Consider the following 26,215-nt stretch of genomic DNA (forward strand, 5'->3'; position numbering starts at 1 on the left):
GAATAATCTGCAATCATGTCACATCCCCTCAACAGGTTAGTGCATGCATAAGGCACGTAACCCAGTAAATCACACATTACACACCCTTAATGACTCATATTACACATACGTAGGCATAGTGGTACATATAAGTATGCCCACTTGTATGTGAGTTTTTCACCTTTTGACATTCTTTAGGCTACTTGCGTCAGTCAACACTGACACATCGCCTCTGTTTTTTGACACATTGTTGTAGTTGAGTTAGTTTTATGACCAACTACAGCAATGTGCCACTTATGGGCCGGATACCTTGCGGCATCCTTCCCACGGATACGTCAGGATTTCTAACGCATCCTTGGAACCTTACCCTATGGAGCCCTGTATTGTAAATACAGTGCATCTATGGCGTTGTAAGGATTTTTCACATGGGTGCAAGAAATTTTGACGCATCGCTGCCTTGGTGCAGCAATGCATAATTTCTTGCCGCATAGTGCCCGGTTCAGAGTTTGATGGACAGTTTACTCTGATACAAACGTGCTAGATATCTTGGCGGCCTTTTTATAACTGCATTATATGCTGTGGCTCTTGTAATAATGTGGACAGGCTATCTGTCAAATTTGTGACGGAGTACTTGTTAGCCAACGCAGCATGTCTTGAGCAAGGCGACATGCGGTTAGAAACAGTCGCAACTTTCCTAAGTATGATAATTACCAAAATGCGTAACTTTGGTCTTCTTCGAAGATCTACGGCGATCAATGGGTAAAGACAGCGAACGCCTCAAAAAGAAAAACGTTGCTTGCATTTCTCGATTAGCACATCAGGTCGGTGACCTGCACAGATATTCTTGGTGTAGGAAAGAAGGGCACTGGATCAGGAGGCCACAGGACACTAATTTAAGCACACATACACAAACACACACACACAAACGTTTAACTTCCACACTGGCAAACACAGGAAGTCGCAGCACAAAGGTGTGACATGTGAGATGGGCAGGAGCACAGGAGTTTCTTGGCTCACTCTTCCCATGAAACACACAGTGTCAGATCACAAGTTCACTAAGTGAGGAGCATAGATATGGCAATTTGATGTTTTCTGAAGCATTCTGAAAAGACAAATGGTTTTCCACATAAATGACACCAAAATCTATATAGAGCATTAAAGTGAAATAGCAAACATATCCGAAAGATGTTTTTGGGTCCATGTAACATTCTGTTTCTCGTTTTTTTATCCTGAAGCACTAGGTATCTTTTTCTGGAAAGAGATGTGATTCACGGGATCCCAGCCAGGTGATTTTTTGTTTTTCTCACTGACAGAGTGCTGTACCCAAAGTAGTGCTCCCTTTCACCAGGGAGACTACTGACTCCATGACCAGGGCATCATACGACGAACTGGCAGATGACAGATGAAACAATCATCATGGGTTTCAAACATTTTACATGCACCCCAGTGGAGAGATTTTCTACCTACTCAACCTGTCTAAAGTATGGACGGAGCACCTTGATTTCACCTAATTGTATTTAGCTTGCATCAATAGTATTGGCCACGCGAGAGGTGGGGCACCCATGGTTGTTGTTCCCCGGAATGTATGTAGTTACTAACTCAAAAAGGGGCATATTTACTAGGAAACTTTTGGAGTGTGGCGTTAAGCCAAGAAGGCCAGCGCCGTGCTCCAACAGTTTCCAAACGCAGGGATGCACCGTATTCACGAGAATACGGTGTACCCCTGCCTTTCCCTTAGCGTTGGCGCTAAATGTAGCTGCCAAGGGCCAACACAGGCACTCTCGCACCATTGTGCAAGGGGGCCTGCATTGCAGGGAAAGATTGTTTATGTGCAGGAAGGAGTCCCTTCCTGCACATAAACAATCAGTGTCCCTTCCTGCACATAAACAATCACTAATGGAGATTTGTAATCTGTGTGTGTGCTATAGTAGTTGCAACTCGTCATTTTTTTTTAATGATTGTTTATGTGCAGGATGGGACACCTTCCTGAACATAAACAATCATTCTTGGCGTTTTGCTGGTTCTATGTGTGCTGCACAATGCAGCACACTTAGAAACAGCAAAAACAGGGAGAAATAAAGCATGTTAAGACCAGATTTTCCCTGGTCTTAATTTTGGCGCTACCTCATATTTACGCCACCCTTGTAAATATGGGACAGGGTCAAAATCAATGGGTGTTGCAGTGGAACGCCCACCTCAGCATCCATTGCCCACCCCTTTCACGCTAAGTGTAGCGTAAAAGGGGGCCTTATTCACATGGCAGCATTAAGCTTAATGCCGCCTTGTGAATAAGGCGAAGCCCCTATCGCCACAGGAAAGTCAGAAAAGGTGATGTTCCTGGGGCGATAGGGGCTTGTAAATAGGCCCCTAAGATTCTCCAGAGTGTTTTAGTGTTAGTCAGCGCTACTGTAGATACTCTTCCCTGCATGCCCCCATAATGCTCCTTTCCCCCCTTTATGTAAGAACCATTGTAAAGCCAATTGAATTTGTCTGGTTCTCGGTTCTTATCAACTTATTGGAGCAGAAATGATCCTTTGCCCTTACATGACCTGAGAGAAGTAGGTTCCATCACATCAGCACGTGGCCTTAGGGAGGCAACACATAACCAAAGATTGTAGCCAAGGATGCTGCAAAAGGCTACACACATAAACAAAGAGTTGGAGCAGCCTGCTTTTCCCCCACATCTCCTGTTCTCATCTGCTGGAAAGGCAAGCACATCCCCAACAAAATCTGAATGGTAAAAATGAATAGAAAATTGTCCACAGCTGTAGAGTGTTGAATTACTTGAAGGCCACAAACCGTATGTGACAACTTCACAATGATTATATCATGTCATCAGTGATGTTATTTGAGATGTCATCAGTGATGTAATATGTGAGGTCATCACCAGGGCATGTCGGGGCGCCAGTTATTGTTACCTTAGTAAACTACAACTGGTGAATTTGAGTGTTTTTTGGTTTTTAAACATTAGTTTTTACCTTATTTCAACACCTAACTATAATTTCATTTTAACCTTTGTGGTTTTTTTCTGGGACTTTCTAGGGTTTTTTTTAAACATGAGCTAAAATTGTATTATCAAACATAACTATTACATCACTTTTTGCAATGAATAGATATATATATTTACACAATGGCAGTCACTACTGCGTACTTATATCTAGGCCAGAGTACCCATAGGAAGAGTGGTTTTTGTTTAGCAAATAACTTTGTTGCTGTTTGACGAATCTGCATGAAGCTTTCCAAACAGAAGTTCATCCACCATGTCTTCTTCATGTGAGGTTTCACGCTGGGTAAGATGGAGCTATGACCTGACCAAGATGGCTTCTCCCTGGCAGTGCTTTGTGACAGCTTCACCCACCCGATCCTGATGACACAGGATTTACTGGGTGTTCTCCTCAAGAGTGGATGATGTCCCCTCCTGGGAACATCCTGAGGACACCTATCCACCCGTGATGTCTGGGGTGAGCAAAACTGTTTGGGTGTGGTATGCCAGGCCTGGAGTTACTGCCTTCGCGGGCTAGTGTCAGCCTGAGGGAATGCCCATGGAGACTTCGGCGGATACCCGCACTGCCGGAGGTGGACAACTGTCTGCTGAGTGAGGTCCCCTTCCTCCTTGACACAGTTTCAGGGAGACCTTAGTGCCATATCCTGATGCCCTTTGAGCAGCTGCAATGCCAGGAGCATTATGTACCAAACCTGGGTGGCTTCCCCACCCATTCTGAGTATCAAAGTCTGCCAGTGTCATGGTTTTACTACAGCCTTGTTCAGCAGAGGGTGGCCACCTGCCCACAGCGCAGCTTCAGGCTAGTTGCGCTCTAGCCCTGGGAGGTATACTACCACCGGTGCTGCAGCAGATCCATCAGTAGGCCACATTGTAGGCCTCGTGGGGCCCAGGATGATCTGCAGAGCAAAAAGGCTTCGCTACTAGACATTAGTAGTCTGTTCCGCCAGGGTCTCTGCCTGAGGCGTATTTAGTGGCCCCCAGTGCCTGGCATCAGGCAGTCTCCACAGACTTAACAGCTGGTTTTCCAGGCCTCTACATGGTGTGACTACAGCAATAGAAACAGCTGACCTTTTGGATCACTTCAGTCCGGGGCTGCGTATCTATCTCCTACTGCTCACCCTGTTGCCTATCCCATGACCTGGAATTGAGAACAAGCGCCAGATGTATCCCCCTTCATTCTCTTAGATCCCACAGGAGAGGCACTTGCCCTGGTCCTGAGGCACAGTGATGTTGGCTACTTGAGCTATCATTGTGTCCCAGTGACTCCCATTAACACGACATATATGATTACTTATTGGTCTCGATGGTGGACCTGTTCAGGGAGCTTACGTGTGTCTTGTGAGGAGGGTGAGTGACCCCTTGCCTACTTTTCTAGATTTTAATTGTGCTTTCCTGGATTGGTTGGTGGTCACCTCCCCTCAAAGGTGCAGGGTGTGCACTTGGAGACGAGACTGTCCACCATTGTGGGGAATTACATGGTCCACTCGCCCTTTTCTCTTCTGCTTCATGCTGCTTCACCTAGTGACCGGGCATAGGCGTGATTCTTTCCCCCATGGGTAGCAAGGTAACAGACCTCATGGTGAAGGTGAAATCACTAAGGCAGTAGGTCTCTACTTTTCAATCCCAGTTGGACACTGTGGACCAGAGACTGGATCAGATTGATGTTCAGTATGAGGTCATGAAGGACTGGTACATTACCTTCTTATGGCATAAGGTTACTGACCATGAGGACAGGGTCCAACATGACAACTTCTGGATCTATGGTGTCCCAGAGGATGCAGAAAAGGGTGACATGGTTAACATTCTGCAAGATACGCTTTCAAAGCTGCTGGGTCCACATTTCAAGGAACCACTGGAGTGTCAGAGGGAGCATTGTGTGCAGGCATAGACCTAGAATCCTTTTTCGATACACTTGATGACTCTAATATAGACACTGTAGTGGTCATAAGACTAACTTGCCAACATAAATTGAAGCCACAATGATTGTTTTGCCATGCACAAATCTGATTGGACTGGTGTGCATCAAGTAGATATAGCAATTCATAAGGAGAGAGCTAAATCAAGACCCCACTTAAGCAGTTGTTTGAAGGTTCGCTGACTGGGACCTAAGATGGCTGAATGCAGATGTGTCATCTACACCTGTATTGTATACAACTGTGAATGTGCATGGATGGGGGCTTCCCTTCCATTGTGGGTTACCTATCTTACTACTGTTGGTTTTAAGTTTTGTCTATTTGTACCATGCCATGCCTAACAGTTGGGCCCCTGGGGGAATAACAGCTTGAGGCTTGCTTCCATGACCCAGCCTTGCACCTCCCAGTAGCTGCCCAGTAGCACACCCTTATTCTTTATTAGACCGCACTTGAACTATACGGTCCTCTGAATGTGCACTGCCGCTGACCATACCCGCTCCTCTAGTTAATTCCTCTGACTTCCCATTTACCTTGCAGTCCCCTCTCCCTGGTTATGGGCCAAGCCCCCTCTGTCACTTATGCTATTGTCCCTCCATTCTCCATCATGGGCAGGGGTGAGTGCAAGCATTTATTGGCTCAGGAGTTAGCTCAAGACCCAAAGGGCTTACCACTGTACTTCTTCCCTACCCATCACGAATAATTCTCTTCCTTTCTTGGCTCACCAAGAGGTTGTGACCCTTCATATCGTTGACCCCCTGCTCCCTTTACCCCTTATTAACACCTTCCCCACCCCCTGCTAGGAGAGAGGCAACTAGTGATTCTCACTGAACATTTACATTTTCTGGACTGCTCATTTACCCAGAAACGCGGTCTTGCACATAACTGGTCACTCATAGCCTCTAGGCTCTTACCCCACATTTCCTTACGACCCCTTGGGTGCTGAGGAGTTTGGCCGATAGGGACAGGGCGGCTGACCCTTGCAGCCTTTCTCAGACCTCTCTAACTGTGGGTTCTCCTGGAAGTCAAGACATCTTGGACAGACGTTGGTGCAAAATGTCCAAGCCCTCACCGTTAGTCACTCTAAATGTCAATGGCATGTCACACAATGCCAGTCATAAAACGGTCCTATGTTATTTACACACAAAACATGTTGACATAGCCCTCCTTCAAGAAACGCATGTTTTGCTGGAGGAATCATTGAAACTTAAAAGGGGCTGGGTGGGTAAGTTCATAAGTAATAGTAGAAATACGGGACCCTATGGAACACAATCCTCCTCCTGTGGCTCCTCCAAGATATGTGGAGTGACCATACTTATAGGGCGCAAACTTACTTGCAAAGTCCTTAAGACTTGGACCAATGATGAAGGCAGCTGTGTGTATGCCAAATTATGTATATTCAACAAGATTGTAGTGGTGGGCTCAATTTGCGTCCCCAACACAGACAAGACACCTTTCCTTGCACTTCTCTGTAGATATATCCCTGCATTTCGTTCTTCATGTGGGTACAGTGGAATTGGACTCTGGATAGGACCGGATGCCTGGAAACACATAACCACTCCAAGCAAGTCTTGCTCTGGGTACTGATAGCGGGCCACGCTCTGTCTGGTACATGGCTTCTACTCCTGTTATGAGAAGTGGCTCTGGAGGTCAAATATTTGTACCTGGGACCAGGGCCGGACTGGGAACCAAAACCGGCCCTGGCAAAGTGCTCGGCCGGCACCCCCGGGCTCGAGGGTGGCGCCGAGCTCTTTGCCAGGGCCGGTTTTCGGGCGATTTTGTTACAGGGACGATTTTGCAGCTATGCTGCAAAAACGGCCCTGTAACAAAAACGGCCCCCAGGATCCCAAATCCAGCCCCCACCCTTGCGGTGCACCGGGGTATTGCCCGGGGCCCGCTAAGGCCAGTCTGGCCCTGCCTGGGACAAGCCGTTGTGTGGGGGAAGCTCCATGTTCTACCACATAAGTTCTTTCCCTGTCAAGGCACCAAACTGACTGAGGGTGGCAAAAGTCAGGGCAGGCCTGGTGTCAGAATCAATTGTGAGTGGAGGAGACAAAGACCTTTAAAGTATAAGTGGAATTGGGTACAGCCCCTCCCCAGTCATCCTGTCAACAAGGCCCATCCTATCCACACCTAAGCTCCCTTTGTGTCATTTTCTGGAAAAAATGCACAAACAGCACCAGCAGAGATATTCACAGTAATTTGACCATGGACACTGGCAGAAGGTACGAATGGTTGGGACAAGAAAATGGCAACTTTCAAAAAGTGGCATTTACAGAATTGTAACTTAAAACCCGACTGCACCATTAAAGAGGGTTTTAAATTACAATTCATTTGAGTGGAAACAGTGTATCTCCATCTGTTCCCAATCCGCTCCCAATCCAAGGTTATCCAAGATGTAATAGGGTAACCCAGTGTTAGTCAATGGGAGAGGTATGCTTTGCAACAGTGAAAAAATGACTTTAGGAGTTTCTTCACTGCCCTGACATGGAAAACTTGACCACACATGTCCTACTTTTTAAATATGATGTACCCTTCCATGCGAGCCTTAAGGAACTACCTTAGGGGTGAATTTTAAGTATTAAAAAGGAAGGTTTAGGCCTGGCAAAAGATGAATATTTCTCAAGGTCGAAATGGAAGTTTAAAACTGCACTACAGGCTGCAGTGGCAGTTTTAAAAGACTACTTTAGTGGGTGGCACAAAGAGTGTTGCAGGCATTAATTTACAGGAACTGGGTACTGATGGTACCATTTACTAGGGATGTACAAGTAAATGAAATGTGCCAGTTGGGTATAGTCCAATTTTCCATGCTTGAGGGAGAGAGCACAAGCACTTTAGCACTGGTTAGCAGTGGTAAAGTGCACAAAGTCCTAATGCCAGTAAAAACAAATCTAGCAAAACAGGAGGCGTCAAGGCAAAAAGTTTCAGGGAATTCTATGCCAAGGATTTTAGGTCTAACAGTGACCTTAATACGCTCTAAAACACGTCTCACCCTACCACATTAGGCCAAATTGTGGCATCGCACTCACTTTTCAGAAGCAGCATAAAAGGATTCAGTAAAGCTACAATGGTGCAGGTACGATCAGCGACATAAGGCTGTCAGGTCATTCGAAATGCTTCAGGGGATCTGCTGACACACATATTATTCAGAGCTCTATACATCGGAATCTCTGGCCTCCACAGAACAAATGAACGACTTGCTGACCCCTTTATGCCTCCCCTCATTATTGCAGAGGGACAATTATATTTGGAGAAGGCATCCATTGAAGAGGAGGTGGCTGAAGCCGTTGCAGCGCTCTCTACCTTAAAATCGCCATGGGGAGGATGGGGTTGGCATGGGGTGGTGGAAGCCATATCTAGTAAGTCCACCATCACTGTGGTTCCTAAAGAGAATAAAGACTCATTGGAGTGTTCTAGCTATCACCCCATCTCCTTGATTTAAGTAGACCTTAAGATCATTGCTAAGGTCCTCGCAACTAGACAAGGTCATTCCGCAACTGATACACAAGTGACAGGTGGTATTTGTGGTGGGCTGTAGTTCCTGAAACCATTTATGGGCCCTGTCTCAAGTGCTATGGAATGTAAAAGACAAACCTGATGAAAAACTTGCTTTCTCCCTGAGAAGGCATTTGACTGAGTCGAATGGCCATACCTTTTCCATGTGATGTCGAAAATGGGTCTTGGTAAAGCTTCATTGCTAGAGTGTGCCTTCTCTATGACTCCCCTATGGCGCATCCCTCGAACATGTTCAAGATCCATCGAGACACCCGGCAGGGATGCCCTCTTTCCCCGCTGCTCATTTTCCTAGGCATGGAACACTTGTTTGCAGAACGATGCCTCTCGCCAGCGGCACAGGGCATCTGGTAGGGGGCAAGGAGGTATAATTATTATTGTATGCAGATTACATTTTATTTCTGCTATCCTACCCTATGCTTCAATTGCGGTAGCAATGTCCATAATTAATGTGTTCTCCATCTGGATACAGGATAAACTGGATCAAAGGTGAGGCACTTTCTTTAACCAGTGTGACTATGGTTGCATGCATACTGGATTATGATATGAAATTGGTGCCAAGAGGTCTTGTACAAATGATGGAATGTAATCTTCTCCCCCTTTGATGAAACACTCTAACCACGCCTTCCTCAAATGGCAGCACCTGAATTTGTCGCATTGGGGGAATGTCCAGAAAATTAAGATGACAGTTGCACCCAGATATAATTATATTCTTTGTATGGTTCCATTGCAGATTCCCCAGACAGTTCTCCAGGGAATAGACATCTGATCATACATCTAGAGAAACTGCAGACCAGACTCCTTTATCTAAACTATGGGCGGATACTACGGCAGGGTCTGCCGTTTACCACGCATGACGTCCTGTAGCCTGACTTTCCATTTAGGGCAGCCAGCCTCTTACCTGTGCACTACCAAATGAGGCTCCAATATGGGTGATGATTGAACTGCAGTTACTGGAAGATCACAACATACCCCACCCACTGTCTACCTAGTGACTTCTAAACAAATGATTGCTGATAATCCTAGCCTGAATGCAACAGCCACGGTGTGGCTATCCACTCAGAAATTGGGGATCTTGCCATTTGTTCACAAACAGGCCCGCCGTGTTCTAATACAGAAATGCGTTTGACTGACAAACCATTCCAATGGGACTCATGGAACCCAAAAGGGGTAACACAAATTGATCAGGTGCCTAGTAAAGGCAGCTTTAAATTCTTTACAGTGCTTAGTGAGGAGTTTGTTTCAATTGATAGCTGGAAATATTGACAACTGACCCATTGCTTTTGAGCAGTATGGGGTGCCTCACCTGTGGACCTGCCACTATCGCCCATTATGCATTACTATGGGTATGGAGCCAGTAAAAGGGGATGGTGACTGGCCTACACAGCGTCCTCATTAAATCCATGTGGTTTGGTCCCACTCTTGGCTCAACATGCATAATTTTGCCGGGTCTGGTGGCTCAGTGGACTAAAGCAGCCACTGCAGGGGTCTGTGTTTGACTTCATGGTCACAGGTTCAAATCCCGGCGGGTCCACTCAGCCTTTCATCCTCTGAGGTCGATAAAATGAGTACCATTGAGTTGGGTAACAATAAACATCTGTTATTCAGCGCCAGGACACCTACGGGTAATCGTGCGCTTTAAAAATACACCTGTTATGTTATAATGTGGCAGATGACACAGAGAAGGGATTATTCCCTGGAACACTCGGCTCCACAGCTTCTTGAACATGAGTTCACTTCAAAGTTCTGCATGAATGGTACTGGACCCCACGGATATTGTATCAGGCAGGGTTGCTGCCTCATGATCCGTCTTGGAGGTGTGATGAGGATAATTGTGACTTGTACCATATACTATGGTACTGCCAGGATGTGAAGTTGTATTGAGCCTTGGTATGAAGATATCTTTTTTGCAGCACCCTCATCTCTATCCCTCAGTCTGCCCATCTGGCAATTCTGCATGAAACAATTGACATACCAGACACTCACCCTTGGCTTGCCCCATCCCTAGCGGTGGCTAAAATATGCATACTATGTCACTGGCGGCAGCCCACAACTCCATTGACCACCGAGTGGCTCATTAAGCTCCATAAACATACCACCTATATATTGAATGATAAAGTTGAGGTATGTGAGAGAGTTTGGGGTGCCTTTCTAGCTGCAGAAATAAATGCACCTTAACTAGTGGCATCCACCCCAAGTCCTAGAGATAGAGGTTGCTCACCCCATCCGAAGAGGCCTCGAGAGTGTGAGGCTGCATGACTAGCCAGACTGGCGAGACAGGTGTGACTCCTGTTTTTTTCTCTTTGTTTTTCTCCTCTCTCTCTTCTTTCCTTGTCAATATCCATAATAGCCAATATGTTGATGATATAGACACAGTTGATTGTATGAATGGCCTTTTGTTAATAATCTGGTACTCATATTGCATTGATACACAATCACTGTGGGGACAGTTCCTGCTGAATGTTACTGTTCTTGCTGCTAATACTGCTTCTCCTTCCCCCTGTCTCTTTTCCCGCCAGTTTACCATAACCCAACTCCTCTTCTCTCCTCCCCTACTCTTCTCCCCCTTCATACACAATTTTGACTGCATGATTACTTTCTAGGTGTTCCGTGCAGCTCCTGCTCTGTTGCAGGATCGAACCATTAGACCTTGCACGAATATGTTAGTTTCTCCTGCATGCTGATCCATCCTGTATTTTTCTTCAGTTATCATGTCTAACCTGCAATGATCCATCAAGCAAGAAAAAAAGAGTGGTCATAAAAGTGTGATTTCCCTTGTTAATTCTCATAGGAAATGTTTCTCAGGATACAGAAAATATGGAATTACTTCAAATTTTGCAAAAACTGTGAACTTTACTCAGAAAGCATGTTGTTTGCCGTAAATCGGTTCATCCGTTTTGAGAAATTTGCATCTAATTAGGGGCTTGAGTTGGGTATAAAGGGTTAACCCTCATAAAAAGTGAGGTATATCTGGATGGTTGGTCCTCAAAATATCACCCAGAATTCCTGTGGTATCAAACAAAACTACAAATAGGACATTCTGATTGACCGAGGGGGCTTTTTCTCACTTCAGTCATTTTGATACCGTGGTATAAGTGCTGGTACCGTGGTACCCAATGATTTGATTGGATGGCCGCAACATTGAAGAAAATGTTGCAGCCTCCATTACAGGACTCAGGGACTCAGTTTCTGAGTCCTGTAAAAACTTTTAGAAGGCCACACAAGGGGGCATGGTGAGCACACTCTGAACCTAGGGCCATGTGAAAGGTGGACAGTAGCAAAGGACACTCCCTTAAATTAAATTTAAACAATATTATTTATGCACTGTGGTATCAGCACCTGATACCGTGGATCACTCCTGTGGTTTCGCGGTACTGTTACCTGTACCGCTTAACAAAACAAAAGTTTGGTTTAAATTGTAGGGGCCTGGTCTATGACCAAACCATGCAGTCAACAACCATTGTGCAGACTGTAGGCTGTGTGTGGTGGGGGTTAGCGGCCTGCAGTAAGTTGGTAGCATAGTCATTCCACCACTGCAGGGAGGGCACTCGCAAGGTTCTGGGCACTAGCCCGGCACAGTTGAAGTGTTGGCCTCAGGTTGCCTTAGAGGGCTGGACGCTAGCTCAACTTTGCATGTGATTAAAAAAAACTGAAATTCACTGAGAAAAACAAAAGTTATAGTGACGTTATAGCTAAGTACGGTAATAGGAACTTAGCTTACATAAGAGAAACCTAGAAATTCTCTTTAAAAACCAAAAAGGTTAAGGTGACGTTATAGTTACATGTTGAAATGAGATAAGAGTTAATGTAAAAAACAAAAAAACTGTGAAATTCGTCAGTTATTGTTTAATGAACTCCTTATAACTTGTGCCCAAACATGCACTACTTATGACCCCTCATATTAAGTTACTCATGCCATGTTAAATGACATAAATAGGCTTTCCTGTTTTCAGTCTCTATTTTTGGTAAATTCTGGTGGGGGTTTTTACAGTTTTTTCAATACCTTAAAAAAACAGTGGCTATCAGTGGCTTCACATTTTTGCGCTATTAAAAACAACAGAAACAGTGTTTTTCTGGTGTTTATTGAATTTTTTTAAATTTTTAATTATTGCTTGCTTTCTGCACTGATAGTGCATGTGTATAGGTAGCGTGTGCACAGGGTTTATGAGGACCAAATACATTTTTATTGCATCAGCATGGACTACAAAGTCAATAGCATTCTTCATTAACTCTGAAGAATGTAAAGATGCTTTCAGCATACCATCTAGCAAGTGACAAGGATCTCTTACAGGGAATCACTTCAGCTCAGGTATCAATTTTGACAGGCCATCATACAACCTTTTCATATACGTAGCTGAATTACTGCAAATACAAACAATATCACTCTAATCTTTATTGAACTTGGTAGGAACTTTTTTCAGCAGCATTCCAAGTGACACTGTGTTCCATGTTTACCAAACGTCTGGTGTCATATTTTCACCACAAACTCAGATGCTTGGTGACAACATTCTTTTCACATATACCTGTCACTCCGTCTTGCATTGAATGTTTAAAGACTGAGGTGTTTGGAAATTCACTTACAATCAATACTGACTCACTAGAAAAGGGGGCTGATGTATCAAAGGATTTAACGCATTCTCTGTCTGTGGGTAAATGTGATGCTACATATTAGGAAAGATTCTTATGAAACCAGCCATTTTAACTATCAGGGAAATCAAATGTAGCCAAAATTTTCAAATATGATTTTGATATTTCCCGATTCTCTGCAGTTTATAAAATAACCAAATAAGACCTAAAACATGCTTCTAAACACTGCATGTTTAGACCAAAGACCACAAAACTGAACAAAGCTGATAATTTGATCACTTATGAACTATTAAGTCCCCGTTCCACTAAACAGTTTAAGTATATTGAAACACAGTCACTTCTCCCCCATGCCTCTTGAGTACTGGTCAATGCCACCCACTACACTGGCAGTTTGCTGTGTGGCACATCCTGGCTTCTGCTGCACCAGAGTGGAAAAAAGATAAAATAAAACGGGAAGCATTCTTTACTCTGCATGTGTTACAACGCATTTCATTACCCCGCATTTTTTACTCCGCAAAAAACTTTACAACGCTGGGCTTGACACTGCAAACCATTACAACGCCCTGGTGGAGTTAGAATAGTAGATTTTGTTGTAATGGACAATGCTTTGTAATGGATTGCGTTGTAAAGCTATGCGTTGTAAAGATTTTTGTGGAGTAAAAAAGTGAGGTAATGGCATGTGTTGTAAATGCGTGCGGAGTAAAGTGTCCTATTCAAATAAAACAGTTAACCAGTGTGACAATTCCCAGATGGTGGGACCAAGGAACTCACCAAAGAAGTCACATGTCAGAGATAAACTACATTCCAGGGCACAAAAGATTTGCTTGTGGCCCACTTTCCAGGTCAAACCTTCCCTCCTGAGCCGCATCCATACCACTGTGACTGGTATGGTCTCCGTCCACTCTCCTGGTCTTTTGGATCTTCCCTCTCAGCTCCTGTCTTCTACTAATCACTCCACTACCTCACCCTCTATCAGCCCTAACATAATCAAAATTCACCTAGCCTGTCCTTCCTCATTGTCTTTAGCCGCTGCACATTAAGTGGTACATTTTCATCTCTGTCAGAATGTTGAACTACGTAGAGGGGTTCAGCTAAACATGTATACCAAAGTACCTGTAATTACTGCAACACCAGCCATGTTTGGCTGGAACCTCGTAATGGAAATACTAATGTACTTGTTTATAAAAAAATTAATAAACTACTTTGATCAAAAAAAACAAAAAAAAAAGAATGTTGAACTAGTTATCCAAATATAAAGGAACACGTAAAACAATGAAAGGATGGCATCTTGATTTATTTTGAAAGGGAGGACACTCCTAATCCTTTTTCAAATACCCATTCGATCCCACCTTCAGTCCCTCCCTCTCTCAATAACACCAGTACCCAATGCCTCCATCTCCCTGTTCATGTTTCAACTTTCCCTCTTAAGCATTACAGGCTTTTACCCCTCATCAAGCCACCTCAGGTGTTTGCTAGCCCTTGGGTTTGGCTAGCTTCTGAAATACAATGTATAGAGCATAAAAGAAACATTACATGTCAAGGGGAAAGTCTTGCTGGTGGCTTTCAGCATCTCTTCAAGTCCTCCGGCGAAATGGACTTGAGATCTAATGACGCAACCTTCTTTCTATAGTGTTTTAAGTTCCAGACTATTGTTTGTGAATCTGCATAAATGCATGAAAAGTAAGAATTAATTATTTGGACAAATGTATTGCTTTTCCAGCTAAGTGCACCCACACTGTTGGTAAGGTTAGAGTTGGATCTTATTAGTTTACAATTCATAGCGTGCACTATAAGGATTTAACCGCAACCTGATGTGGCACAGGTTTGCTAGAAAATTCAATTATAGCATCCGCTAAACTTGCCCTTAAAGCAGAAAAATTCAAATGAAAGTCTCTAGAGAAAAAAAAGTAAAACCCATTAAAAAATATGTGAATTTTAATGCGGACTATAAAATATAAAAGCAGAAGTGTTGAAAATGATTGTAAGTTCCACCCTGAACAATACAGAAATATCTCAACATTATATTTAATTTTTTAGTGGTGTTGAAATCAGACAGTTCTACCTAAGTTGAACTGTCAGCCAATCTGATTGGTGAAAAGCCCCCGGAAAGGGTGAAGCTTGAACTTCGCATCTTCCCCTTTTGTACTGTAGCTATACTGGCCTTAATTCATGTGTATAAACACCCCATTCTATTTTAATAAAACATATAATGACATTAAGTGAACCATCACATTTTTTTTCAGCAATTAAGTGACATTTTTATTTTTATTAGAAAATGTGCAAATATTTGAGGAATTTGGGAATCGTTGAACTTAATTTAATCCCGTGGGCTAAAGCGTGGCCGGGCCGTGCTCGGCAAAGAAATAGAAATTGACATTGAATCAAGCCTATGAGGCCACTTTTTCTATCATTCACCGGCTGGAGATAAAAAAACAGCCTTCCTGCCTGTCACATGCTAGTACTGCAACCTAATGCCACCAGATGTTTCTTGTGAGAGGTACCTACTGTTTACCATGGGTGTTCTAGGGCTAAAGCATCATTACTTTGCAACTGAATAACTAATGTATTGCCACTTTTTTTTAAATTACATTGTCAAGTTTTTATTGTATTTGGCCGTGGATAACGATGCTATATAAACTGTTAAATAAAATATCCTGTTGATTTTGGTTATACTTTGTCCAGTAAGACCTCATTTATGAATCTATCAAACCCAGGATGATATTTAACATGTATTATTTACATAGGCCATGCCTCGTGTAAAAGCTTTTTATAAACGCTTCTCAAGCCGCCTCTGTTTTTGGGTCCTGCCACCTTTTTTATTCCACTTAAAGCACTGGTTTTATCTGCAATATTTTTGTAAGTACTTCTTTTACGTGCTAGAAAAATAATAAATGTAAATTTAATTGAACTGAGAAAATTCATAGTGCATTTGTACCTTGGCTGCATAGGCTCGCCTGAGTAGAAATGAGTGTGCCACCCTAAAACCGCACTAACGTTATTGCCCAAACCTTAAACTGCAGTGTTTATTTTGTGTTTGGCACTAACTTGTTAAGACTTAATAATTAAAACGAACTCTCTAGAAAACTGAATGAAAAAACAATCAAAGCAATGGCAGTACTAAAAAATCCCTTACAAATGCACGATTGAAAATACTGATTAGTCAATAGCTCTTAGCAGATTTAAGGCCAATAGTGGACATGCATGTGGCACTTGAATCAGTTTCCCTCGATACAGCTCATGTGGGGGTACTTCTTAGAATTCCAAACTGGATTACACTTTAATGAATTACACCAAATTCATTTTAAAGCTAAACGTGTCAGATATTATGGCCTTACACCTGCCTCATGTATTTTGAAACAGCAATCACTATAAGGAGTATGGAAGGACAAAGCACAAAAATGATTACACCAGGAACCCTGCGATCTCAACTGCCACAACCCCAATCAAGTTTTCACACAGGCCGGAAGTACTAGCTCTACCCACTGGACATGCTAGGTATCACAGGCACATAGTCTTTCTCTTAAAGCAGAGTTACTCAGCAACAGTTCCACAGAGATGATCTTGAGTCAGTCTACTGGAAATAAAAATTCAGAGCCACCAACCGTTCTACTACCCCCCTCATTCAAATCTTGAATGGACCCAGTCTATAGAATGCAGCAGCGTAGCGTAGTTGCCAGCGCCGGGGCAACATTTAAAAAAAAGGTATTCCGCCCCTAACCCGTGGACCGTTAGCTCAGGAAGTGCTAATGGTCCACGGGTTGGGGGCAAAATACTTTCTTTTAAAATTTTGCGGCCCTAAGAATTTTGTATCGGGGGCAACTGACCCTGTGGACCCCACTGCCTCCCCACGCTACGCCATTGATAGAACGGCTCATCATGCCTCCCTTCCTGAGGGTATTCATGGATCAGTGGATACTTTAATACTTGCAGCACCTGATTTATTCTAATTTGAAGCCAGTTCCAGCAGCTTCATATGCAATCCCTAGGCCCAAGACTAATGAGGGGAAATTAAAGAAAGAGATAAACATCAGGCAGAACAGGTTCAGAACCCTCAGAGGCTCTGAGGAATAAAATCAGCAGCCAGTAGCGGCTCGTAGTGGGAGCGCTGCTGGGCAGTGGGGCGGGGGAAGGGCAGAGTGGGGAGTAGTAAACTCCGGCATACGGCCGACCGGAGGTAAGTACATAAATAAATAAATAAAACGAATCACATTGCGCGCGCTGCAACGCCATTTGCGATGAAGCGCGCACAATGTAATTCATTTTATTTATTTATTTATGTACTTACCTCCGGTCGGCCGTATGCCAGAGTTCACTACCCCCCACCCTGCCCCTCCCCTCCCCCGCCTCACCGCCCTGCAGCACTCCCACTACGAGCCGCTACTGCTTACAGCCCTAGATGGCTCAGGAATCATCAATCTCAATGACTTGACAAGACTCCAGTTTCGATTTCACAAACTTTATTCCAACATTATACAATGATCATAAAAGCATACAGTACAATAAACCAATATTACGACTGTAAGCAGGTTAAAAAGTCGAGATCATGCACAGCCCCAAATGCATAAAAATAATGAGTTTATCAATCTAACACAGCTAAAAGGCCATTTCATTTCTTGCATTAAAAAATAAGAATCATGCAAAACCCCAACTATATAAAAATAATGAGCTCATGAATCTAGCACGGTTAAAAAGCCAGTTCATTCCTTACACGTAAAGCACTTTTGAGAAACAGACAAACATTAATACAATTCATGGGGGTGCTTCCCTTAAGCAAATATAGTAAAGGCAATTTACATTTATCAAAACCTAATCCTCTTAAAACAGGAATTGAAAAACGCTTGGGAAAACATGAAAAAAATCCACCAAAAAACCAAAATGAAGCAGGATTTGCGGGGAGCTTTCATTGCATGGGCAAAAGAGAATAGAACAGGAGCAGCTAGCAACTGTGAAACTAGGTGGGGCGCAGCATGCCGCAAAATGCACTTATATGTTGCCTTTCTCGCCTCACCTCACCTCTCCCGACGACGAGCGGGTAGGAAAGTGGTTTACTTTCTGCATATGAATTGGAGCAGGCTAACCCAGCGCTCATTTTGAGGCTGGGGCCTGTGCCTGTAATCCCTCTCCTGTTTTTTACAGCCAGCCAATCTGTCATGCGCACTGAGCAGTCATCCTACAATACGCAGGAATCTGTCTGCCCTGCCCTCACCATCACACTTGCACTAGCGCGGCCAGCGGCACACAGAATATAACAAGCGTTTACAATGCAATGGTCTCGGCATTGGTAAAGTTAGAGCTATTGGCATTGCTCCTGACATTATTTTTGTTTATGTTTTTGTTTTTAAAACGTGTAAAGAAACGGCATTGTCATGAGCAATGAAATAGCTCTAAGTTTACCAATGCCGAGACCATTGCATTGTAAATGCTTGTTCTGCATGTGCAGCGGAATGCAGCAGACATAGAAAGAAGAGGAAGTAACGAGGGGAAATATATTTATTTCTCCTCGTTACACCTCTCCTGGGAGGGTGCATCTTTTTGGCGCATTCCTAGGTTTATCAGTTCTGGTAACACTGGGAATGCGTCAAAAACCATGGGAGGTGGGCGGGAAAGCCCACGCAACACCCATGGAACACGTCCCAGGGCAGAGTAATGCAACGCAGTGATTTGCACTCTGTAGCGTTACTCCAGAATTATGAAGCCACTCAGGGCTACGCAAAGTGGCCTCGCGTGCCTTCATAAATCTCATTTTTGAGTTGCGTACCGCATGCAACACGGCTCGAAAATATGGCCCTGGATGTTCAATCACGGCTCTATCGCTACAAACAGTACACGGCTCCATTCAAGCCAGACTGCTGGCCCCGTTCCTTTGGCGCCACCTCACCCCTGGACCCAGGTGGGTCCTGTCAATCTTTTCTGAAACATGAGATACACGTCGCGCACCACTTTCGAAGCGTCTTTAAAGGGCAAGAGTGCTCTCACGACATATAAGTGACATTTTCAAATGTTTCTGTGCAAGGCCACACTGGTTACCATGATGGTGTTGCCCAAAATAGACACCCGTTGAAACGGCATTGAATGCGCTCTCTAAGTGTGTCAGCCAGTACGACTTTTGAGTGTCTCGAGCACCAAACTGGTGCCCCAGTGGTAAAATAGGGTTGCACCTCTCCAGGGTCGGAATGCCAATGCAGTTAGTCGGGTATGGGCCGATGGGCTGGTGCTTAAGTGCCAGCAGGTATATCTGCAACAAATGATGGACGGAATGCTGAATGATTCAGACATTCACCCCCAGTCAAGAGATCTGGGTTAGATCCATTGTTCTTTAGTTCACTTCGCCGACTCAGTTTAGACCCAGACATAAGCAAATCTGTGCCTCATGGGAACAGTCCAGACCGAGCTGCCAAGCCAGGTCTTCCCTGGACTGCAAACAAGCATCCTAGGACTGGTTTCAGGATATGTCACCCTTCATCAGCCAGGCAAGCTTGAATCCAGTGGCACAGTGAGCAAGGGACCCACGTCTGGGCATACCCATCCCACTTAGGGCGAAAAGTATATCTGCAACAAATGATGGACGGATTGCTGAATGATTCAGACATTCTCCCCAGACAAGGGATCTGGGTTAAAGCCATCGTTCTTTTGCCCACTATCACACCCCAGTTTGGACCCAGCAGTGCCAGCAGGGGGCTCTTTTTTTTGGGCCTCTGTCAACTGCCCACGCTGTGCGAAGAGGCCAGGTGTTGTTGAGGTCTTTGGGCTATTCTCACCTAGTTGTCAGTTCCCACCACGGGCCCCCAAGGGGCCAGCCCGTCCCAGAAGTGAAGCAATGTCATTCACCTTTCACGTGACCCCTCCTCCCCTACGACTTCACATTTAGGTCATAGTGGGAGGGGGTGGGGGATCGCACAAAGGCTGAAAGTCCTTGCTGGAAGGCCAGGTCAGGTATTGGGGCCATTTTCACCTCTACCTGGCCGGTTCAAATTTCATTAAGTAATCCACCCAGCACAAGCCCAGTTTACTTTGTGTACTTGTAGCGTGTACTTGCTGGAGAGATCCGTGTTTTGTCAGGTTTAACTCATCAATAATGTAGCAGAGAGGGTTAATGTGCCTGCTGCAAACACAACGTGTAGCTTGCAGATCAAAGATTTATATTTTATGTAGAAAGATCAATGCGTTACTGCATAGACTTCCTTCTGTTACTTGCAGTTTATAAATTATAATCACTGTCATTGGAATTATGCGGTAGGGAGGACCACATTATGCGGCAGTTGACTAAAATTTGGGGCACGAGAAGATAAATGCTGCAACTTTGCTGGTGGTTTTGTTTCATTCTTTTGTCCCTTTAAAAGATTGTCATCCCAGTCTGGGGAAACGTTTCGCCTCATTAGTATCCGTTTAACAGCAGCGACGACTGAAAGCGACCAATCAGCATTCGGGAAGGGCCTTCCACTGCGCGGGAACACGTGACGCCAAGTTATTTGTAACATTTAAACTGACGGAGCTCCAAACAATTCTTTTCCTTCATATCTGCATATCATGCAGTAGATGAAGAAGTAAGGGGCAAATGTGGAAAATCCATAATTACACAAATATTGCAGTGGCTGCTGAATCACATAATTCCAGCGCCCCTAGTTATAATCCAGCACAGCGCGCTATGAACCAGCATCGAGGAGCTGCAGGCAAACTGCAAAGCATAGAGACTTATTTCAGTTTCAATCCATCTTTGTTTGTTTTGATATTGCTAAAATAAGGGTTCTTTGGGTAGTAATAAAGTCTCATTAATGCGATGAACCCCAACCGCTGCGTTATCTTTTAATTCTTGTCTGTGTTGCACCCGAACAAGCAGTCCTAACACACCATACCGTCCAAAATACAAGATCTGCCACTTTTACACCTTGTAACCATCACCGTCTCATGTTACATCTCCTATGAATTGATTGACAGACGTGCATGATTCATTGTCTGTGTACAACATGTGACTCTGATGTAAATCGCATGTCATGCTGCACCGGACACAGAGCGCTAGAATAGAACAGAAAAGACATGATGCCTGCCTGTCCCTTGCATACGGGGGTTGGACAAAGTCCAGAAGCTGCTCTGAAAGTGGCGCGGTGTAACACTTCCTCTGCACTCCCGGGAGCGAGCCAGCTTCAAGGAAGGTTCATGGGGTGTCTCCCCTAAAAAACTGTTTTAAAAGGAGGTGAAATAGAGTATTTTAAAGCTGAATTTTCACATAAACTTGCTCAAGAACCATGGCCTCTCAAAGCGCCTTTCTAAATACTGAAGTACTTTCAAAGTGTGCCAAGTCGATGAAATCTCCATGTGTCAGGGCTCGAATTATTTTGGTACGGATGGGTCCGGTATGCCGTGGGCACTCTGTGAATGCCAGGAATTACATACAGTATACCAGTGGAGAAACTGGGAAAACGCTGGTGTGCATCCCATGTTCATTGAATGACTTTCCGTCCGCAAGGTGAGATTGCACCCATGGGGAGATGTCAGCCGCTTTGGATTTAATGATGTAGAAATATAACGTGCACTTCTGGCGGCTGCATGTAGTGTGAGTTTAACCGCAATATTTATTGAGTTTGTATAAGGGTCTCCTTGGTAATAGCGGTGTGGAGGACTGTAGAAGAGTATTTGAAGCCTAGCATGATGCACTCTGGGAGACGTAGTAGATCCATTAATTACCTAACGGTGGGAGGGCTCTGAACACCGGAAGTTTGTCATCGAGTTTGGTTCCGTAACAATACACAGGTGACTAATCACCTGAAAGTAGTGGCGAAAGATTGAGATAAAAGGCATGGCGGGAGTGAATGAGCCATGACAGAGAAGGCTCTGCGTGCGGAGGCGCCGCAATTATATCTACGCACGTGAGTGAAACGTATCATGCATGTTCATAGCATGTGCAGAGCAATCATGGGTGCGGCTGTAATGATGTCACGGTCAGGCTTTCGACGGGTGAAGGTAACATTATCAGTAATTATGGGAAAGTCGCAAGCTTGCCTCGTTGGTTTCATTAGAACACTATGGCTGCGTCAAACAACGTGGGCGCGTTATGAGGGGGATCACGGATTATGTGCAAATAACAAACGGTAAAACAAGAGGGACAGGGATTTTATTTATTTATACATTTTTAAATAGCGCGGTTATTAATCAGAGGTACTGGAGCGCTTTACAGTAAATCGTTAGATATGAGGAACAAGGCAGAACAAAATGCACACCACCGCCTTTCTCCGAGGCAGAGCAGAAATGCCTCGGAGAAACGCAGCGTCCATTTCGGATTCGGGGCGTGTTTTGCTGTTCTCTCCTCCAGCCATTGGCTGGAGGAGAGAATGAGACTTTCTGCAAAAAACACGCCCCCCGATCCGAAAAGGACAGGGCCTAATCGGAGTGACTGACCTCTTCTCCAGTGGCTGGCCAGCATTCACGAGGCCAGCCAATGGAGAACAGGGGAGAAGAGGGGCTGGTTCAAGCCCCTCTTCTCCAAGTCATTAAATCTCCGACTTCCGGTTCTGCCTTTCGGCAGACCGGTAGTCCTCGACCTAAAAATGGTAATGACCATTTTATAATTCTGTGTGTACCTGCTGCACTCGCAGCAGGGGGGTGGGGACACTTCTTCACCTTAACGGAGGAGCCGCCGCTGAAATAGACTCATGATCAGACTGACTAAGGGGGAAACTTAGCTGCTATCTAATAATTCCTGATCGAAATCTAGCAAGAAGGCACCTGTCCCAGGAGTGTGATATGAAATCCCAATATGCCTCCACTGCAGGAGAGGTTTGAATCAGAATTCTGAGTTTTCACTAACTTCAACAACTCCCGCTCTCACTGCCTTAAGGCCCAAAAAGATTTTTTTTACCCACAGTCTTTTGCCTTTAGGCATGCCCGCCAGTTTGGAGAAAATAGATGGTTTGCCCAACATGATGCATGTGAAGCCGATATGCTCAAATCAAGTAATAAGATGTCCCCTGGCACAGGATAAGCTATTGTCACTGATTTCTCTGTGAAACACTACCAGAGGACTGCTCCAGACAGAGTACCATAGCATCACTGTGCAATATTTATAAGATCGTTTACATATTAAAGCCCCAGTTCCTCACGCAAAAGTAATCTTCTGCAGACTCTATTCTCTTCAGTCTGAAGCCTTAGGACACTTTTAAATCACCATATGCCTGACCCATATTTTAAGACCGGGATACACTTCCTTTGATACACCTCTAAGAAAGGGACAATCGGCTTCTTACCAATTCTAGAGGCTAGATTGGCCAAAAACCCAACACTGCGTACAAAATGTTTTTTTAGCCATAGTAATGCATTGTGACCAAGATCTCAATGAGTCAAAAGTAACCCCTAGATAGTTGAACTCAGGGACTCTTGAGATGGGGTCCTAACCTATAGATAGTTGCCTCATTTTAGCACACCCTGTCCACACGCGATTAAAAAAGTTTTATTAGCATTAACCTCCAGCTTTAAATTAGACATAAATTCTATTTAGCTCTCTTTTAGGAGTTTGAGTCTCCGTGGCATCCTTGAGCGCATCTGTGTAAGTTATCGTTGGGTTAGGAGTCTTCTTTTTGGCTGAAGCATCCACATCCTTAGCCATCAAAGCCTCCTCCAACCCCGTAACATACAGCTTGGCCCACAAAAGGGACTTCACCACACATTCAAATGCGCAGTAGAGTTCCATAAAGGCTAAGAAAATAGACCCCTGCTTGGCAGTAGTGTATTTACAGATCACAAGCTATAGATTGAGACATTGTTCCAAAGTTCCCAAACTGCATATGGCAGTTTGGAAAGAATTCCCTTGTCCTCAACCCAGGTTATCAGCCTGTCAAGAACGATCCTCCCTATGATTTTGACCGAAGAATCTAGGAGGGAAATTGGCCGATAACACTTTGGATTGTCCCTCTTTAAAAATTGCCACTATGACAGCTGTTTTCCAAGACTGTGGCAAACCAGTTTTACAAGCCTGCTTAATACTATTAGTAACAAGGGGGCCCCAAAGATCTAGATCAAATTTATATACGTCCGTTGGGACCCCACCAGGGCCAGGCGCCTTATTAGCAGGGCTTACAGTGATAATCTCAATCACTTCTGCCAGTGAACATTCAATTTTGAATAAAATGGGGGGAGGGATGCACAGGTAACATTATTGAACACACCAAAAATATAAATCTTGCTAAAGTGACTAACCCAGTGACCCGTGCTGATATTTACATTCAGTGAACTTTGACCATCTTTTATCCCTCATCCAGGAAAGGCTGACATGGATTGACTGTCGGTAACCAACATCAAAATCCCGACGGCGGAAACGCCGTCCATAAGGAAATATGAGGCCTTTCCGACTGAACCTCGTAGGATTCCCCGGCCGGTTTAAACTCCGACCACCATCATCATAATACAACAGTTGAACTTTAAACCTACAAGGTCGGGCCGGTCGAAGACTTTTCGACCAACATTGTAATTAGGCCCTTAATGTTTTAATCCTATTTTTCATATGTTTTTGATGCTCCAAAGCCCAGTAGATGCAATTTGTAAAATAAAAATCCAGATGATTTCTCCTTGTACCATACTTGATCTTTTTAGATTGGGCATAACTAAAGAAAACTAAATTCATACTTATCACTCCTGTTTCAGTTAGGACCTCAGCCTCACGTTGGGCAAATGCTCTCTTGGCCTAAACGTAACTCTACCCATTGTTGAATACGTCAAATCTTCAGTTACCTCTACTTAAGAACATCAACCCTGCATCCCAAATCTGATGTGCAGGCATTGGTGTTGACTAGACTAGTTTGTGGAGATGCTCTCCTTGTCATTGTACCAAAGATTAGATTATCCCAAAGTGGTTTTCCACACATCTGTCAGAGTGGCCTCTAGCACTGAAAATTCAAGCACATCACATCTATCATGGTCTCTTTCAAATAGCTTCCCACTTAAGCCACATTCTTGAATAAATTGGCCTCTAAGATATACATGTGTTGCAGATGGACACCCCCTTATTACTTGGCAAGTATTCTCACAATATCAGGAGTCCCTCAATCACTCTGCAGACCTGAAAAAAAGCAGGTAGTATTTTAAATATTGTGTGCATATTCATGTGTGTATCGTTAAGCAGTCTTCTGTTTGACGAGGGGGTACCTGTGAAATCCTTCTGACCTCCATGCCACCCTCCCGAGGGGTCCCGTCAGACTGTGCCCCACCTCAATGTGGCACACAGTGTGCATACGTCCTGACAGCTTTTTTGCCTCTGCACCCATTTCTGTAAAACAAAAACGTGAGTTCAAAGGCTAAGGTTTCCCTAACTTGTATGGTGCCAGTCCCTGATGTAAATGAGGGATTGTCCAATTGTGATCGTGCCCCGCAAAATGTGTGCCAATATGATTCATATTGTAGCATATTATGGCATAAGAATCTGCGGCCCTCTGTATAATGCTAGATTTCCCCATAAGTGCAAGTAGCGGGCACAAACGCCTGTTGTATCCCTGGGGCGTATTCAGTAATATGGCTCAAAGATGGGATTTGTTAATTGAACCCTCACAAGTGCACCAGGATCTTCTCTCAAGAAGGTCACATTTCTATTCATAAAATAAACTTCCAAGGGTGCAGCAGGATCCTCTCCAAGAGGGCAAACTCTGAGAAGTGCAGCAGGATGCGCTCCCTAAGAGAGGATGTTATTTGTGAATTGATCTCACATCTGAAGCTGGGTCCTCTCTACAAAAGGACTGATTTGTATCCATGAATTGAACTCCCACAAGAGCAGGATCCTCTCTCTAAGGGAACATGGGCGGTGCTATAGAAAGTGATCGGGGGCGCTACACAAACTGGACCAGTCAAGGTCCTGCCCCGCAGTCTTGCTAAGCCTTCCAGCTCTAATGATGACTCACCGCTCATACATTGTTTCCTAGCTCTCCCTGCCGGCGCCCTTGGGTAGAACTTCTCCAACCATGGAAGCCGTTCCACCTGTTTTGTACCCAAGAAAACCCAAGGAAAGGCTCCGCTCAGCCAGTCATTGTAACAACTACGCCCCCAATCCGGTCAAGAAGCAAATGGCAACAGTCAAACCAGTTGAAAGTAACGGTAAGTGCGTAAATGTTTTATTACAGCAAGAGTATACATTAAAGATGAGGGCAGGTGTGCATGTGATGATTTTAGACAGCCAGTACATTGCTGAAAGAAGATAAATCGTCAAACAACAGATATTATTATATGGTGCATGTTTGAAAGCAGA

At 44.3% G+C, this 26,215-nt stretch overlaps 1 protein-coding gene across 1 annotated transcript in view; it reads left to right on the forward strand.

The window, feature by feature from the left end:
- Nucleotides 1-26,215, forward strand: part of THEMIS2 (thymocyte selection associated family member 2) — a 279,768-nt gene that overhangs the window by 240,166 nt on the left and 13,387 nt on the right. Inside the window, exon 5 of the mRNA XM_085647570.1 lies at nt 25,893-26,064. Coding sequence (XP_085503696.1) covers nt 25,893-26,064 — 172 coding nt within the window. The remainder of the gene's footprint in view (nt 1-25,892; nt 26,065-26,215) is intronic.

Source organism: Triturus cristatus, chromosome 3_2 (genome assembly GCF_964204655.1).
Source record: "Triturus cristatus chromosome 3_2, aTriCri1.1, whole genome shotgun sequence".
Classification (NCBI taxonomy): domain Eukaryota; kingdom Metazoa; phylum Chordata; class Amphibia; order Caudata; family Salamandridae; genus Triturus; species Triturus cristatus.